Consider the following 16,817-nt stretch of genomic DNA (forward strand, 5'->3'; position numbering starts at 1 on the left):
ATATGTCCGTAAGCATTTGAAGACAACATTCGCACACGTCATAAGTCGCGCTCAATCAAACGCCAATAAATGGATCCAGAAAGAAGTCAAATCAAGTTTATTTTAAAATGTTCACATTTAGGCCTATCTGCTGCCTATTTTCTAGTGATTCTTTAATGCAAATTTGACATTCTCGCGGTCAACCTTAATGCAGTTAGCAACTTCAATGCCTGAGGACATTATATGTTTTAAACAAACACTGAGATGATCTTTAAACATTACATGACAGAAATATTATTTTCAGTTGAGAAATCTGAGCAGTCCAGTCATCACAACCCTAACAAGGCATAGCAATAAATCCAAAGGTTGACTTACTGTATAAGTCAATGCAATTTTTAAAATCAGTATATAAAGTATGTTAATAAGGCAACAACTGATTAACCTTACATACTGTCATAGTGTTCCCCTAGGAATAACCATACAGCTGCAATTTCTATCCACAATCATTATTGTGCATTGACGTTCTGATGTGATTGACTGAGACAGTATCATTGTGCATCTTCTCTGCTCTTACGTTAAACACAGTGGTTGGTGCAAAAATGAACTCTGTTCTGCCAGTAGCAGGGTGCAGTCTTGGACCGCTTTACATATTAACAAACTAGGATACAACCTATATGAAGTCTTGCACTCAGGCAAAAGAGCTATTGTCCAAGCCAAAGTTGTTGTATTTACAATCGTGGCTGCACTAAAACACTATTGGAGAATAAAAAGGTGTGGGTAAGGTAATTTACATTTTATTGTCATGTACAGTAGGACCTAAATCCTGCTTTCTAAAAACCTCCTGCACTGTATACAAATTTAATACTTTTATTTGCATGTAGTGACTCATCAAGTGTAAATAAATTTGTCTGATTACAATGCTGAAGCTGAAAGATGAGAAATAGGAGCCAAACAAAAGAACATCTGATTCATTAATCTCATCTAATCTTGCCTCTCATTGTGTGATGATTGACTCAAATGTCAACATCCAGTGGAACTTTTATAAGAGTAGGTCACATCCGAGTCACGTGGAAGTCAATTAAGTTTATTCATTACTATGCAGCTATAGGTCTAGATGATTTTATATTTTTGGACATTATATTCACTACAAGGCTGCAATTAAACTCCACAGACTATCTGACTGGAGTCAGATCATATTACAGATGAATCCTTTCATCTTTACCACCAATATACTGTACATTTGCCATGAAAGCATCTTGTCTATGCCTCACTGTGAGGTGAAGAATACATACTGTCTGACTGGTCACTGTCACAGGCATTCATCTGGATCAAACCAATCAGAGATGAGACGGTGCCCATCAGTCCAACCAGCCAGTTGGGGAATCGGCCCGCCCACAAGAAGCCAGGAGGCATCCAGTGAATGGCGTTACTGAGGTCAGCCATGCTGCTGAAGATGGACAGAACCTCCCCCTGCATCTGTCTGCGGAGCCAAGAGCGACTGCAGGAAAAATAAACAACACTGATTTTATCACTGTGACTTTAGACAAGAAGAAACTGTCTCAGTTAAGAAGCCTGTCTTATATTAACTGGAGAGAATATAGTAGGAATATGAAAGAAATATTTGGAATAAGACTGCAGAAACAACACCTGTGTCCAACTGTGTCTCCTCCACATCTCTTAAGCTTTTTTTTCAGCAGCAGCAGAACTCGAAGCGACCTGCAAAACAGGATTCACAGCTTCATACTAATACAACTATTATATAAATAAGCTATATATAACCTCACCTGAATATTCCCAGCAGCAGTGAGGTTCCCCACAGCACTGTGCTGAACAGCCACCATTTACCAGACTCCACTCTGATAAGCTCAGCGTCAGCGGCCCACGCGATGTGTTCACAGGGGTAGTAGAGCTGGTCGGCCACGTTGGTCAGCACTGATATCCAACGCACACCTGCATCCTCCTCCTTTAAAAGACATGCAAAATGCATTCATGCTGAATTTAAGAGAGAAACACCAAAGCACAGTAAAACTGTATTTATGCATCTGTGGCCTATGGATGAAAATTAGCTTCACTCTGGTAATACATCATTTTATGCTTAATATTGTAGCCTAAATGGTTACTTACAAATAAAATACCACCACATTTAAGGTCTGAATTGTTTTCACAAATAACATAATTAATTTGAGGACCCTGCCATTAAGCACCAATGTATCCTGTGAGTCTTAGCAAACAGAACCAATGTCAAAGCTTCATGTGAACTGCTGTGGAATGCTAACAATATAACCAGCGTTTTTTTCTTTAAGATGAAGAGGTTTTCATATTTATCTTTCCCATGTATTAGCTGATATACCTTTACCACAGAGTATAAAGTCTGATGAAATAAACCAGTCACGTGAACCCCTCTCTCCCTGCCGTTGTGTGGCTCACCCCAGCTCCAAGACCATAGCCATGGGAGTAAGCCAGCATGGAGAGGTCATCAAAGAGCCTGAGTACCGTCCTGCACTGGCTTAGCTGAGCAGAAAACAACAGCAGACTTTTCCCGAGCCGGTGGGATGCAACGTCTGCTTCTGCCTTACGAGAAAGAAATCCTCCAATGAGCTGGGAGCCATAACAGACCGTCCTGATCTGAAAAGACAAACACAGAGAAAAAATACTGGTCCTTTCTTTGTATATTTACCATGGAGGTAAAATAAAAATGACCTTGTGCGCTGTCTATGTGAGTATACTCTTAAGCAGTGTAACAGTGATGACATATGCATTGTGAGGAGTTTCCAGGGCTTCACATCAGTAGCCTCCACGTCCTGCTTTGGCCAGCTCACTATGTCAGCAGGGCATCTGATGACTGGCAGGGTGCATGTGTCAGGGCCCGTCTTATCTTTTGATGGTACCTGCACGTTTTTGTCTTTCTTGCCTTACCCATTGTGGTTCCCATGTGACTGTGGGATACCAAGGTACTTGTAGGCAGGTCTGTATGTCTGCTATGTGGCCCCCTGGTAGTTCTAACCCATCAGTCTTTACCACATTCCCTCTTCTTAGTATCATCCAGCCACATTTCTCCAGTCCAAAAGACATCCCAATGTCCTCACTGAAGATCTGTGTCAGGTGGATCAGTGAGTTGATTAACTTCCTGTAGTTGATCCAGGCTGTACTCAGGTTAGTCTGTCTGGATCTTAAGTTGTTGGTGACTGCTTTATCTATCACCAACTGGTGTTTTGAGCCTCTGGTGTTGTTCCCCATGGAGGAGAGATGAGAACCTTTATAACTTTTTATTTGGAAACAATTTAACATAAATAATTATCTGCAGCCATCCATAACAATAAATATTAATAAATAGAATACAAGGGTATGTCACTTTGTTACAAAAGTGAGACTAAAGTGGGCAGAAAGAAAAAAAAATCAAACAAAGTAGATAAATAATTAAACTGAACCAAAAAAGGCAAACATACAATATATAATACACATTAAGAATATCTTAAAGGTGTAAAGGCAATGAGGTTGCAGTTAAAAAACTGGTTTGTTTAATATAAATGGTTTAAATAAAGGTTTGTTGGCATTTCTTATGTTTGACAGATTCAATATACAGTAGTTTTGTAATTCGATGACAATTCATTCAAAAGATGGGAGATTCTTGGCCAATTTAGATTTGTGGATATGAAATGTACCTTATAAAAGAATTTGATCAATAAGTCATTGCACTGGGTGTATACTTTACAGCACTATGAATACTTACAACTTTATCTCTTCCTCTGTAGGACTCGAGCAGTCGGACCAGAGACTCCACAGACTGCTCCATGTTGGTGTGCAGCTCACACACACTCACAACACCGTCATTTAAACAAGCACTGATGAGTGAAGATTCTGCAAAACATCTCCAGTTTTAACTGCTATCACCAGGTTATCACTGTACCAGCACTCAGCTGGACTTTGACACAGGAAGTATCTCGAACAGACTAAAGTCAACGATCACCGAGTGAACAGAGCTTCTTCTTTGCGTTCTTGCAGATTCGACACGACAATGGTGTACTGCTGCCCTCTTCGGTCTGGGCAACGTAATGTCTGTTTGAAGAATACAGGCGGATGTAGGCTACTGATATGTAGCTATTTTAGTCAATAAGATAAAAGTACTATAGAAATTAATGACTGATGAGGTTGTAGGACATAAACCACATACATAACGTTAATATTTCTTTTATAAAGCTATTTTGAATACAAACAAAAAGTTGTGAAACATCACTTGGCTTTTTTAACTTCACAGTTTTCCTGCCTGGAGGTTGTGTTATTATGTGAAACTACCCTGCTAGGAATTAAAAATATCAAATGATCATTTATTTACACACGTTTCTGATTTAATCCTAAAATTGCAAATATTTTGACTCTTTCATTGACGATTCCCTATGAGTGAACATGATTTGGACTCATCTAATCCTTTTCCGATTTGCAATCACTATCACAAGATTTATTGCCAGTCACTGTTTTCATAGTTTCACAGCTGCTTCCAGTAAAAACCTTGGAGACCAACTGCCATTTTAAATCTTTACTGGAAGTGCTTTTAGCTCGCTGCTGTGCACCTACAGCGTACATGCACGTTCAGAGTTACTGTTCACATTTTTTCCAAACAAATTTTAACATGTCAGTTTGTAGTCAATCTTACAGTTTGTCCTACATCTAATAAACTGTTTGCTTAACTTATTTCATAACTGATTTCAAGGTTTCTTAGAGTTGTACTGATTTTGAGGCCCCAACTATTGTGTTTCTTTTTTGCTTCAGTTCTTCTGCCTCATATAGGGTGCCATATGCAAATAGTCCTTGGTTCTCCTCCTGCTTTATTACATTCCCCAGGTGAAGCTTTTTTTATATAACAAATAAAACAAGAAAATAATTCAAACTGTGAAGAATATCTGAAAAATATTTTATTTATTTTAAATTATCTCAGAGGCAATACACAAAGCTACAGTTATAGTGTAATACAGTTTTTATATAAACAGTTTGACAAACATGAAATGATGTTAGTTATTCTCAGCATAGGATGTGTGTGTGTCCACATGGATCAGTTTTGTACAGCTTTATATAGTCATATAGTTTTATTCATAGTTTTAGTTAGTTAGTTTGTTTGTGTGAGAGCAGGACAAATACAACTGTGGATTCAAATTAAGCCTTTGGATACAGCTCCATTTTCTCTATATCTTCTGTTTTGATATCCAGTTTTATAAATTTATAGTTTTATGTTGCTTAAAATTTTTGTTTTTGTATAGATAGTTTAGTTGTTTCTCTGTGTCTTTCTCGCTCTTACGCTTGAAGAGTGTGTCTGTGTGTATAGTTTGACAGGTTTTAATAATCAGTGTGGGAAGAGTCATTGTCGTAGACATCTGAAAAAAACGGGAAATTCCAAATGAGAAAGAATATGTAATATATATAGTTCCCTAAAATTACATCAAAAGTTGAACAACCACAATAACCTTTAAAATTTCAAATTATATTAGCACAGTTTGCATGGCATTTTATTTTTTTACATAGAACACAATGCTCCAAAGTAAATTCCCCACCTGGATAGTCAACATCGTCATAGATGTCTCCTTCCCTGCAATGAAAGACTAATGTTAAACTGACTGCAGAAAAGGTATTTCTTTTAATATTTTTATGCAAAATATAAACAGAGACTTTAGTACATGAAGTTAAATATGGATTTACAACTTTGTGTGATTGTAGATGAGTACTAAAATGTATGTTTACATTTAAAATGGGTGCACCCAGGACATATAATGTGTAAATTTTTGTACATACTGTATGTACAAATGTAGCACAGATGTAGCAATACCCTAAATTCATGAAGTATCTCATTCATAGTTATTTTTTATAAATGTATTAAATTTATTTAATTTATCACTGTTAAAAACAACAATAAAAATCTTAATAAAAAAATCTGTCAAGATGACCATAACAATCACTCATATTTAGGCTTACAAAAAAGTAATTTTATTATTTATTTACAGTACGAAGACGCTAACTTGGTGGCAGAGTCAGATACAATATGAACTGAGCAGGATTCACTTACATTTGAAGAAGAAGAGATCTGGACACATAACCATCTGTGTGAGATGAGACAAAACAAACTTTAATATAAAACAATCACTTTATTTAATAATTAAATAGCTTTCAAACTAATGATATCAATGTGGTTCCACATGCTAAGGGTAGTTTCATGGTGAAGTAATCGTGTTATCATGGTCAAACTATAATGGAAATATTGCTTTTAGACTGATTGGTATTATAGGGAAACTGAGCTGCCTTGGTGGAGGTTTGTGCTCTCTGAGTGCTGTGTAACTCAAATTATGTGTGTATGTGTTGCAGATTAAAATAACATTTAATCACTGAGAGATGCAGTGTTTACATACATTTTCCTAACTGGTTGCGGCATAGAGCTTTCTTCTTGCTGGTGAGCTGGATGATATCGAGGACCTCTCCCGGACACACACGTAGATCTTTTCCACTTGGTTTCTTTATAATTGCATTAGGATCCACCATCATAGTGTGCAGCGACCTGAGCGGCCCTTCATACTAGTAAACAACAGTCATAATGATCCATTTTTGGCATTTTCTAAATTTGTGCAATTGTCCTGAGGCTGCAGCACTGTGGCCTGTTTATTTTATAGGCATTATGTAATCATTTTGGGCTATTTGTGGTGTTCCTCAGGGATTAATTCTGGGCCTCATTTGTGCACCGAGTACTTCAGGAGTGAACTTTCTTTCACTGCTATGCCAGTGACAATGCTTTATCTGTCACTTAAACCAAACAATCTGCGTGAAAGTGAGAAAAATTTACCTTAAATTTTTTTCTTAGTTCCTTCTCCATTTTGGGATCTATGCTGAAAATGAAGACAGTTTCACAGTGTGATTTCAGAGTTCAATAATCAAATACATAAAACAATCATGTAGCATACAAATGTAATTAACTGCTAAAATAAATTACAGTTAAACCAATTCTGTTTCTGTATTTGAGCATCACTTCACAAGATTTCAATACTTATCAGATCTTTATAAGATGGGCATTTTGTTTGCATTGCACAGTGATACTGCAGTCAACCAGTCATTTCCTACTCCATTTGAGTGAAGCAGATGTGAATACACACTTGATTTCAGGAGGTGGTGGGGGGAAATCCTCAATTATTGTTTGAACATCATCATAATCATCTAAGGACCAAAGAAAACACAATAAAACAAAAAGTAAAATGAGCCTGTCTTCTAAGTAATCATATACACAAACCTATTGATACAATCAAACAATAGAAGTTCAAAACATTTACCACTGGTGCTAGTTAGTTACAAATAATGAAACAAGCACAACCCACAATACGAGCTAGCTATCAAGCCTGTTCTATGGAAATATTCAGGAAAGGTTTGGGATCAAGTACAGTCGGTTATCTTCCTCATTCTTCAAGCAGTCAATCAGATTCAGCTTTAGCAAAACATATTTTATTGTAAATTCTTTAAATTGCAGTTGATGCTATTTATTTACAGTAGAGCAATAAATAACAAATAATGCAAGGCCTGGAGATTTTAAACAGTATTTATTCCAGTCTGCTAATCATGCTAATGTAAGCTTTGTTGTTACTTACCGTCATCTTGAGGCATGCTGCAGATGCAGATTAGAGGAAACAAACAATATGTTAGTTGGAATAGATGCAGGTGAAAATAATTAAAAAAAAGACATTGGAACCAAACAATTAGGCCATTTTCAGGAGGAGTTAAGGAGTAGCAAATCAGTGATAGACTGGATATGACTTTAAAAGCTTTGGAAAAGTTGGCTGAGGAATGTGCCATTTGTCTTGCAGTATAATAAAAAACGATTTAATGTACCTGTCTCTGTTATTGGAGTTTAGATTTAACATCTTTGGAGGGTCTGGAGGTGGTGGAGGTAGCGGTGATGTGTCTGTTACTCTTGGCTGGAGCACTTTGCGCTTTACTGCCTCATAGTCAATATCCACACACGCATTACTGATGTATCCATCTACAAGATGACAGAGTGACATGTTGATGTACTTTGGCTCTTTTAGGATGTTATTAGGACACATCTAAAAAGAATGGTAGTTATTATTATTATTGCTGGGCAATTATTTGCTTATTTTTTCATATTTAGTTATTTTAGCCCACAGTTCTTAGCTCTAAATTAAATAGACATGAAATATCTCATAGCATTTTCTTGAAATATCTCATAGCATATTATCTTAATTGAGATTATTATTTTTATTATTATAAAAATATTTTTTATGTTGGATATGTTGGAAATTTACTAGGCAAAAGAATCAACATTTGAGTCAAAGACATGATCAAGAAGTTAAGTTTTCATCTGTTAAAGAAAAAGGCTGGTCATTTTCTATATGTATAATATTTTGAACATTCCCCTTAAAGAAAATAAGATGGACAGTGAATTGCCTTTACTCTTGGCTAATTTCTGTCAGTCTTGCAGTCCTGGATTAGTTTGCTTTCTTGTGCCATAGACCTCCGTTGTTGTTCAAAAAGGATAAAAACACATCAGTGAAACCCAAACATGAGTAGCTAGCATAATGTAAACAAGGCAGAGAGCTCACGCAAGATTTGTGCATGTGCAGTTGAGTCTGACTCATGCTAACTTCAGGAATTTGTGGCTGCATGGAGCCTTTTGGGACAATTCGGTCTGGTCTGGTGTTTTGTTATGAAAACGTGTCACCCAGTGCAGCGGTATGATTCCTTGATGTGTTTTTAATCATTTTTGAACAACAAAGAAGATCTATCACACAGACAAACAGACTTATCCAGGACTGACTGACATTACCATGAGTAGAGGCAACTGGAGAAAATGCTACTAATCCTAATGCTGGTCTTCAACCTGTCTACTATTTATTCTATATTTGGTTATATAATGTACAATTTACTTAAGGATGATTTAAGCAAGAGTCAGCCAGAAACGTTGTAGTCTTGCCATAGCACAGTATTTAGAAAAGCAACTACGGCAACATCAAGTCATAGGCCTATTTAAAAAGCAACTGTTTACATTTCTTGCTATGCATACCTTTCCACCAAAACTATGCAAATTTACAAAATATTTTGTAATTTCCACTTAGAAACTCAACATACAAATTGCTGCTTGATATTAACAGTAAACTATCCAGGACATGAAGTCCTCAGGCTTGCTAGTCACCTATTAAAATATTGATAATAACTTAGTTTTCACATTTGAAAAGCAGAAAACAACAACAACCAACATTTTAGACAGAAACTTTGTCTAAGCTTCACATCAGCAAAGGTTTCTGTTGTGTCTGTTAACTTGATGCAGAAAACTGAATTTGCTGAAAGTGTTGATTCGCTATTGGTGTGACTGTGGAGAAGTTTTGATGGGATGGTTTTCTACACAACTGGCTAAGAAATGTTTAAACTGAAACTTACAGGATCCTTTCAGAGAGCGAACCAACCATTTGCCTCCTGGATTATTATTCACTCGGAGGATCTCCACACTCTCGCCTTGTCGTACACTCAGTTCCAGTCTTCCTCCTCCATTCCAATCATGCCGAACTCTGGCTGTATGAATAACCTCCACTTCACCTTCCAGCTACAGAAGGACATATAAAAAGCTGTGAAATTGGATAATTAACAGAAATGCATGAGATTTAGATGGAGTGGGTGGGTTTGAGGAACTCCAGTGTTTCAGGATACATGTATACTTATTTCAAAAAAGTATATCTGGTTAAAATAGACCTAACATTTTCAACGTGTATTATTTATTTATAAATTTATCATTGTAACATCCCTTACCTGAAAGTTTTTCCTCAACTCGTTCTCTTTTTTCTGACGCTCCATCTGTTCTTTTTTGTCCTGCTCCCGTTGCTTCTTTGCTTCTTTCTTGTTTATCTTCATCTTTACCGGGCTCACCTCCACCTGGTCCCTATTAAAAGACAAAATTAAAAATGACTTGTCCCCCTTTAAGACATAACAACTAACCAAAACTTTTTTGTTTTCTCATGGATTGTTGAACATTCTGCAAAAAAGTGTATATTTAACTGCCCATGATAATTTGACAAATACATTAATACCAAAATATCACCAATTCTTTTCTACTAAGCTACTGTCAGCGTTACATGAGACACCAACTGGCATTGGTTTCTATATTCCTCCATGCTGCTATTTCAACACAAACAGCTTTACTAACATCAGCATTTACAGCTTTTCACTCTTTGAGTTTGCTCTAATTTTCCCACATTTCAACATTCCCTTCCTGTGTTTTGCCACAGTAGCTCTCTTTAACAGGAAACATGCATGTTAAATCACACAAACAAGTTATGATTTAAGAAAGGTTGCATTGCACACTTAATGAAGCCTTATGCAAACACAAAGACACAAAAGCCCACATGCTGTTTTTTTGTGACTTTAAATTGAGGAACTCATTCAAGGCTTCTTGTTGATCTACAAAGGCTTGAATGGTACCTTGTTCCAAATGAATAAATGTAACGGAATAAATGTAGATAACAGTTCAGTTTAGCTATGACTGAGAAAACCATTAGGCTCACAACAGCAGCAAAACTAACAGCAGCAGTAACAGTAATGATCAAAACCTCCTTCATGTTCATGCAGCTGCAGCCACTTTCTACTTTTAGAAAAATACACAGAATGTTTACACTTACTCATCAATATACTCATACACGTCATCATCGTCCTGCAAAAGAAAATTATTTATTTGCACAAACAAATAAAAACATTTATATACTGGCATTCTTAGATTAGATGTGAATGTGACCCACTGTAAAAATGTGCTTATGTTATTTCGGGGCAAAACAAATTGTGTTTGTACATGAGTGTATATGAATGGGTACTGCTCTTAAACAAAGCTTATATTAAAGAATCAAAGAAAGCAATATGTTTTCACAAGAGAAGTCACCTTATTTTAAATCCTTAAAGTGGGTCACACGCTCTCTTTACAGCAATTTAAATTCCACTTTCAGTTTTCTGTACTTACATCCTCTATACACTGAGAACTGTTGTCACTCCAGGACCCTGTGAAGTCACATAAACAAGATAGGTGACACATTCTTTCACAAAATGCTTTATGATCATAATAATAGGAAATTATAACCCATAACTCTTCATTACTTAAATGCATCAGAAGAAAAGAAGAACCTGAAGAGCAGTGACACACCAATTAACAAGCAGCAATTTTTTTTTATCTTACCATTCTTCTCAAAGCTTCCGATGTCATCATATGTGTCCTGGTGATCTTCAGTGTCCCTGAAACCAACAAAATACATTTGCCTTCATTTTTTGTGTAAAACGCTTAATTGTATTGACACTGATATTCATTTCTTCTGTACTATCTTCAAAATTGTGACAATAGTAAAATCTCTTGTTGTGCTATTTTCTGTAAAGCGCATTACATGTCTGTATTCTGAACATGACTCTCGTTATTTCCTGCCTGCCACTACAGCAGCTGTGATGGAAATGAGAATCGGATTTTATTGCAGCATTCCAGTGAATTTATCATTATCAAAAATATGACATTCAGACCAAAGGCAGTTTTTTTTTTCCTGTATGTAATAACAGCAACGTAATGTGAACCAGTGAATACTCACACTGAGGTGACCTGGCGCGGCAGCCTGCTGGGTTTGTTGGATCGTTGTGGTGGTTTAGGAGGACTGATTGCTCCTGGTAAAGACATTTTTCTGCATCCGGAGCCTGAAGAATCCACTGGGGATGTAAATATGACAAATGACCAGCAATGAAAACAGCAGGACAGTCAACAAAAAAGTGAAGACACACATATGCTGAAACTGTTTCCTTAAAAGGCTTGTTTGCTTTATTTTACTGAGCTTTACTTTCTGTTTTTCTTTCTGTTACATTTGTACTCTGTGTTATTAATGACTCCATTCTTTTCTAGTGTTGCAAGTTAAGATATACACATACACAATACCAGAACCCAGGAGCTGAAGCTACTAAATGGAAATCACCCATAATTACTTTTATTATTTACACCTGTGTTTTCCCCCCATGTGACATGTCAGAACAGCCACAGGGCAGGAGATAAACATGTTTGTCCTTGTATTATACTGATTAATCTTCAACTTATAGCAGCCACTATCACCGTTTCGCTAGGCTAATCATATCTACAAAGAAAGAAATGAAGCAGCCTTTTACAAACAATAAATTCCAGTGCACACCAGGGATGTCTAGATCATCTTCATTTATTAATTGAGTCATATGTAATTCAACTTTTGTGAGTGAATAATAAGCCAAAGAAACTCACCATTACTTCTCCTCGGGACAGGAAGGGCAGGTACTTGGTTGAACCTCATAAAGGGCTCCAGGTTCACAATCGGAGGACGCTTTGGTTTGATGGGTGGGCGTCCTTCAGGAGGCAAGGGTCTCCTCAGTGGGCTTACTTCCCCTGTGCTCCTCTGTCTGTGCTGCTGTTGGCGAGGATGAGGGGTGGATGTGGGAGCTGGTGCAGGGGTCTGAATTGGAGCTGAACCCGGAGTTGGGACCGGAGTCAGGACCGGCCTGGTGCCTGTAGGCCTCTGGTGCCTCAGCATCATGCTCTGCAGCATCTCCCCAGTCTGCTTGACTTTGCTGGCATCTGACGGCTGTGCGAGTGCTCTGATTCCAGGGTTGGGAGGCGGCCTAGGGATGGCAGCAGGTCTGGAGGGGATGGAGGCAGCCATTGGCTCTGCCTTGGGTAACTTCATCAGGCCTGGGTAGGCCATAAGATGAGGAACAGTGGGAGACAGTCTGTGCTGAGCCAGAAGATTCTCTGTCACTGGAAGGATCGCTCTCCCAAACCCAGGGTGTGGAGGTTTTGGGGAGCTGCTGCCTCGGTTGCTGGTGTCTGAGGGGCTGTCCTTGTTGATGAAGCGGGCCCTCAGAGCCTTAACATCAACGCTGTCCTCCTAAGAGACAATACATGAGCACACACTCAAAACTGCAGCTGCTCTTTTTCTGAAGCAGGAAGTTAGCAGAGCAGTATTTAGCAAGGCATGGCCCCCACACTCACATACACAAACACACACACTGCTTGTCAAACCCGTACGCTGTGTTCACAAAGTGAGAATGCACCGTGCAAAAGCACAGTTTCCTGATTGTTTTGATCTTCACAGAGCTGTTAAGTCCCCACCAGCTCTCTGCAGCACACAAAACCTTTCAAAGTACTGTAGGCAGCAAACATTCCAAAACAGTAACTCTTCACCCCCCCAAGTATTTTATATGCAGTATATAAATAATGAATTCATGGTATTGAACAAAGTATAATGCAGTTGTTAGTAGATATAAGAGTTTATAAGTTGCCAACAACTACAGTGGTGTGAAAAAGTGTTTGCCCCCTTACTGATTTCTTATCTTTTTGCATGTTTGTCACACTGTAATGTTTCAGATCGTCAAACAAATTTATATATTAGTCAAAGATAACACAAGTAAACACATCATGCAGTTTTTAAATGAAGGTTTTTATTATTAAGGGAAAACAAAATCCAAAACTATAGAGCCCTGTGTGAACAAGTGTTTGCCCCCCTGTCAAAACACTGGTTTATCGCACCTGAGTTCAATTTCTCTTGCCACACCTGTTCGCAATCAAGAAATCACTTAAATAGGACCTGCCTGACAAAGTGAAGTAGACCAAAAGATCCTCAAAAGCTAGACATCATGCCGAGATCCAAAGAAATTCAAAAACAAATGAGAAAGAGAATAATTGAGCTCTATCAGTTTGGAAAAGGTTATAAAGCCATTTCTAAAGCTTTGGGACTGCAGCGAACCACAGTGAGAGCCATTATCCACAAATGGCGAAAACATGGAACAGTGGAGAACCTTCCCAGGAGTGGCCAGCCGACCAAAATTACCCCAAGAGCGCAGCGACAACTCATCCAAGAGGTCACAAAAGACCCCACAACAACATCCAAAGAACTGCAGGCCTCACTTGCCTCAGTTAAGCTGAGTGTTCATGACTCCACCATAAGAAAGAGACTGGGCAAAAATGGTTTGCATGGCAGAGTTCCAAGACGAAAACCACTGCTGAGCAAAAAGAACATAAAGGCTCGTCTCAGTTTTGCCAGAAAACATCTTGATGATCCCCAAGACTTTTGGAATAATACTCTGTGGACAGACGAGACAAAAGTTGAACTTTTTGGAAGGTGTGTGTCCCATTATGTGTGGCGTAAAAGTAACACCGCATTTCAGAAAAAGAACATCATACCAACAGTAAAATATGGTGGTGGTAGTGGGATGGTCTGGGGCTGTTTTGCTGCTTCAGGCCCTGGAAGACATGCTGTGATAAGTGGAACCATGAATTCTGCTGTGTACCAAAATATCCTGAAGGAGAATGTCCGGCCATCCGTTTGTGACCTCAAGCTGAAGCGAACTTGGGTTCTGCAGCAGGACAATGATCCAAAGCACACCAGCAAGTCCACTTCTGAATGGCTGAAGAAAAACAAAATGAAGACTTTGGAGTGGCCTAGTCAAAGTCCTGACCTGAATCCAATTGAGATGCTGTGGAGAGAAATTGAACTCAGGTGCGATAAACCAGTGTTTTGACAGGGGGGCAAACACTTGTTCACACAGGGCTATATAGTTTTGGATTTTGTTTTCCCTTAATAATAAAAACCTTCATTTAAAAACTGCATGATGTGTTTACTTGTGTTATCTTTGACTAATATATAAATTTGTTTGACGATCTGAAACATTACAGTGTGACAAACATTCAAAAAGATAAGAAATCAGTAAGGGGGCAAACACTTTTTCACACCACTGTATATGTTAATTCCACCTGAAAAACTGCTGCAATGACCAAATGGACTGTAGGTGTGAATGGCTGTCTGCCTCTATAAGAGTAATAATAATCACTTTATCTGGCCAAGTATGTTACACACACAAGGAATTTGCTTCCGGTATATCAGTGGCACCAACTCGCACGAATGGCTCTAACCATCGGGGGCAACATGGGGTTCAATGTCTTGTGCAAAGACACTTCAACATGTGGACTGCAGGCACCATGATTCGAATGTCTTTGTGTCACAAGTGGGTTTCAAACCCAGGCCCCCAGGGTAGACTGTGACTGGAATGCACCACTCGACCATCCTGACAACCTGACAGGAGTGACCCGTAGGGGTCTAGTGTATATCCCACCTCTCACCCAATGTCATCTAGGACTGGCTCCAGCCTCCCTGCAACTCATTACAAGATAAGCGATATATACAGTATAACCAAAACAAACTGCATGCAAACCAGAACTCATAAAAACAGTCACATGACCTGCAGGTGTCTAGCAGTATTAATTCATCTGCTTTCTGCAGGTGTTTTTTTTTTTTTATTAAAGGGTGCTAGGAGCTGCCTGTCTGGTTATCACACTGAATGTCACCACCTTGCTGCTCATTGAAACTCTGCCACCTGTGTTTGTGAGAGGTTGACCATCAGGCAATAGACCATCATTTAAAAATGTAAATGAAAATGACATGCCAATGTCCCCATCTATAGGGTACGAGGGGTCACTGAATGGTTTGATAAACATGAAAATGTATGAATCATATATCAGTGTGTTAGCACACTCCACCACCACCACCATCGTCAAAACACCAAATGAGAGAATATATTAACAAAAACATCATAGCCCAAGACAGATCAGATGTAGTTCAGGACTCTCATTTTTAGGTGTCTCTCTCTGATGTTTTGTGGAGAATCATCATGCACATTTTGACAAATGAGACAAACTAAAAGAGGGAAAAGTGAAAGTGTGCAGACAAAACTAATCTCATTGGTTTAGTTGAAATTCATTGTTCAGCCAAATGTGACCAGCAGCAAAAGAACCAGAAGTCATTTCAGAGCAAAATTTTATCAGAATGTTGACAGAACGAACATGATGTTAAAGGAATCCCACCATCTGAAGTTACAGCATAAACCTTACCAGAGCAGAACATGAGTTGTGGAGAAGTGCAGGAAGCACTCACAACCACACAACTCTTTACCTCAGCAAGCATCCTGTGCTGGTTACCATGGAAACTCCTCTCTGCTGTCACTCCTGCACCAATAGGCTGCAAGCTTTGCTCAAATTATTACGAGGAACAAAGGAAACACACAAAATGTTTTTCTGTACACCACAAAACACACATGAGGTTGTACTTCCAGTCAGATAGCGCCTGCATAAGAAACACAGTGAGTGCGTGTCTGTATGCTGCTGTCACTGCCAGCACTTACATATAATCTCATAGGGTTTTAAAACGGTCTCACCACAGACTGTAGCTGTGCAGGTGTGCTGCAAACCTGATAACACTGAGAAATGACTGATAAATTGAAGGCTGTCAGATAAAATATAACTACTCACAGTCATAACTCATGTTGTATGTGTTCTTTAAAACATATTTAACTTCAGAGATGTCTGGTGATGTTTATTAACACCACACTAACAGTCAGTAAAACTAATTGTTTACATGAACTGTAAAGGACTTTGAATTGTATTAAGTGGTATGAAAGGTACAATAAAAATAAAAATTGAGTTCACTATATTAATGTAGCAAGTACAGGTAGCAGCAGAAAACAGATTTAAAATACATTTGGTATCAATGGTATTTAGAGTCATGATAGCCTAAATTCTTTCTGCATCCTAATATGGAGAAAAACCCAGAGGAAGCACAGAATCTTTTATAATTTAAAGACTCAGTATTAATTACAACTGATCTTTTTCCCATATTAAAAAAGTCCTAAAATGCCTTTAGAATGCAAGTAGAAGTGAAGTAGTACTAAATGCACTGTGAATCATTAACCAGAGATATGTAAAAAAGCCTTCTTTTAGCAGCTGTGGGAACATTTCTTTTTAGCAATATCCTACTTCCTCTTTTTCT

At 38.2% G+C, this 16,817-nt stretch overlaps 2 protein-coding genes across 3 annotated transcripts in view; both read right to left on the minus strand.

Moving 5' to 3' along the window:
• Nucleotides 1-107: 107 nt before the first annotated feature.
• pex11g (peroxisomal biogenesis factor 11 gamma) lies at nt 108-3,914 on the minus strand. Its single transcript, XM_020612078.1, has 5 exons — nt 3,710-3,914; nt 2,407-2,604; nt 1,764-1,942; nt 1,627-1,695; nt 108-1,477 (listed from the first exon to the last, which is right to left on the minus strand). The coding sequence occupies exons 1-5, from the start codon at nt 3,770-3,772 to the stop codon at nt 1,240-1,242; spliced, it is 747 nt and encodes a 248-aa protein (XP_020467734.1). The 5' UTR covers nt 3,773-3,914; the 3' UTR covers nt 108-1,239.
• A 998-nt stretch (nt 3,915-4,912) lies between these two features.
• The window catches only part of LOC109966841 (FYN-binding protein), a 12,410-nt gene continuing 505 nt past the window's right edge, over nt 4,913-16,817 (minus strand). Inside the window, exons 2-16 of one of the 2 annotated variants that reach the window (XM_020612018.1) lie at nt 12,245-12,884; nt 11,574-11,688; nt 11,177-11,232; nt 10,964-11,001; nt 10,632-10,663; nt 9,766-9,895; nt 9,400-9,562; nt 7,834-7,984; nt 7,593-7,609; nt 7,107-7,167; nt 6,800-6,842; nt 6,372-6,534; nt 6,032-6,065; nt 5,523-5,557; nt 4,913-5,345 (exon numbers count right to left, since the gene is read on the minus strand). In XM_020612018.1, coding sequence (XP_020467674.1) covers nt 5,308-5,345; nt 5,523-5,557; nt 6,032-6,065; nt 6,372-6,534; nt 6,800-6,842; nt 7,107-7,167; nt 7,593-7,609; nt 7,834-7,984; nt 9,400-9,562; nt 9,766-9,895; nt 10,632-10,663; nt 10,964-11,001; nt 11,177-11,232; nt 11,574-11,688; nt 12,245-12,884 — 1,716 coding nt within the window. In that variant the 3' untranslated portion in view covers nt 4,913-5,307. Of the gene's footprint in view, nt 5,346-5,522; nt 5,558-6,031; nt 6,066-6,371; nt 6,535-6,799; nt 6,843-7,106; nt 7,168-7,592; nt 7,610-7,833; nt 7,985-9,399; nt 9,563-9,765; nt 9,896-10,631; nt 10,664-10,963; nt 11,002-11,176; nt 11,233-11,573; nt 11,689-11,816; nt 11,899-12,244; nt 12,885-16,817 lie in introns of those variants that run through there. The other variant, XM_020612019.1, reaches the window with a different exon arrangement.

The sequence above is a fragment of the Monopterus albus genome, unplaced genomic scaffold, assembly GCF_001952655.1.
Source record: "Monopterus albus unplaced genomic scaffold, M_albus_1.0 scaffold120.1, whole genome shotgun sequence".
NCBI lineage: Eukaryota > Metazoa > Chordata > Actinopteri > Synbranchiformes > Synbranchidae > Monopterus > Monopterus albus.

Bases quoted from the DNA above. Each gene is read 5' to 3' on its own strand.
- pex11g (XM_020612078.1), bottom strand. From the start codon at position 3,772: ATGGAGCAGTCTGTGGAGTCTCTGGTCCGACTGCTCGAGTCCTACAGA. The intron at 1,943-2,406 runs GTGAGCCACACA...TGTCTTTTAAAG, and splicing joins GCTATGGTCTTGGAGCTGGG to GAGGAGGATGCAGGTGTGCG. The intron at 1,478-1,626 runs GTGTTGTTTCTG...TTTTTCCTGCAG, and splicing joins GGAGACACAGTTGGACACAG to TCGCTCTTGGCTCCGCAGAC.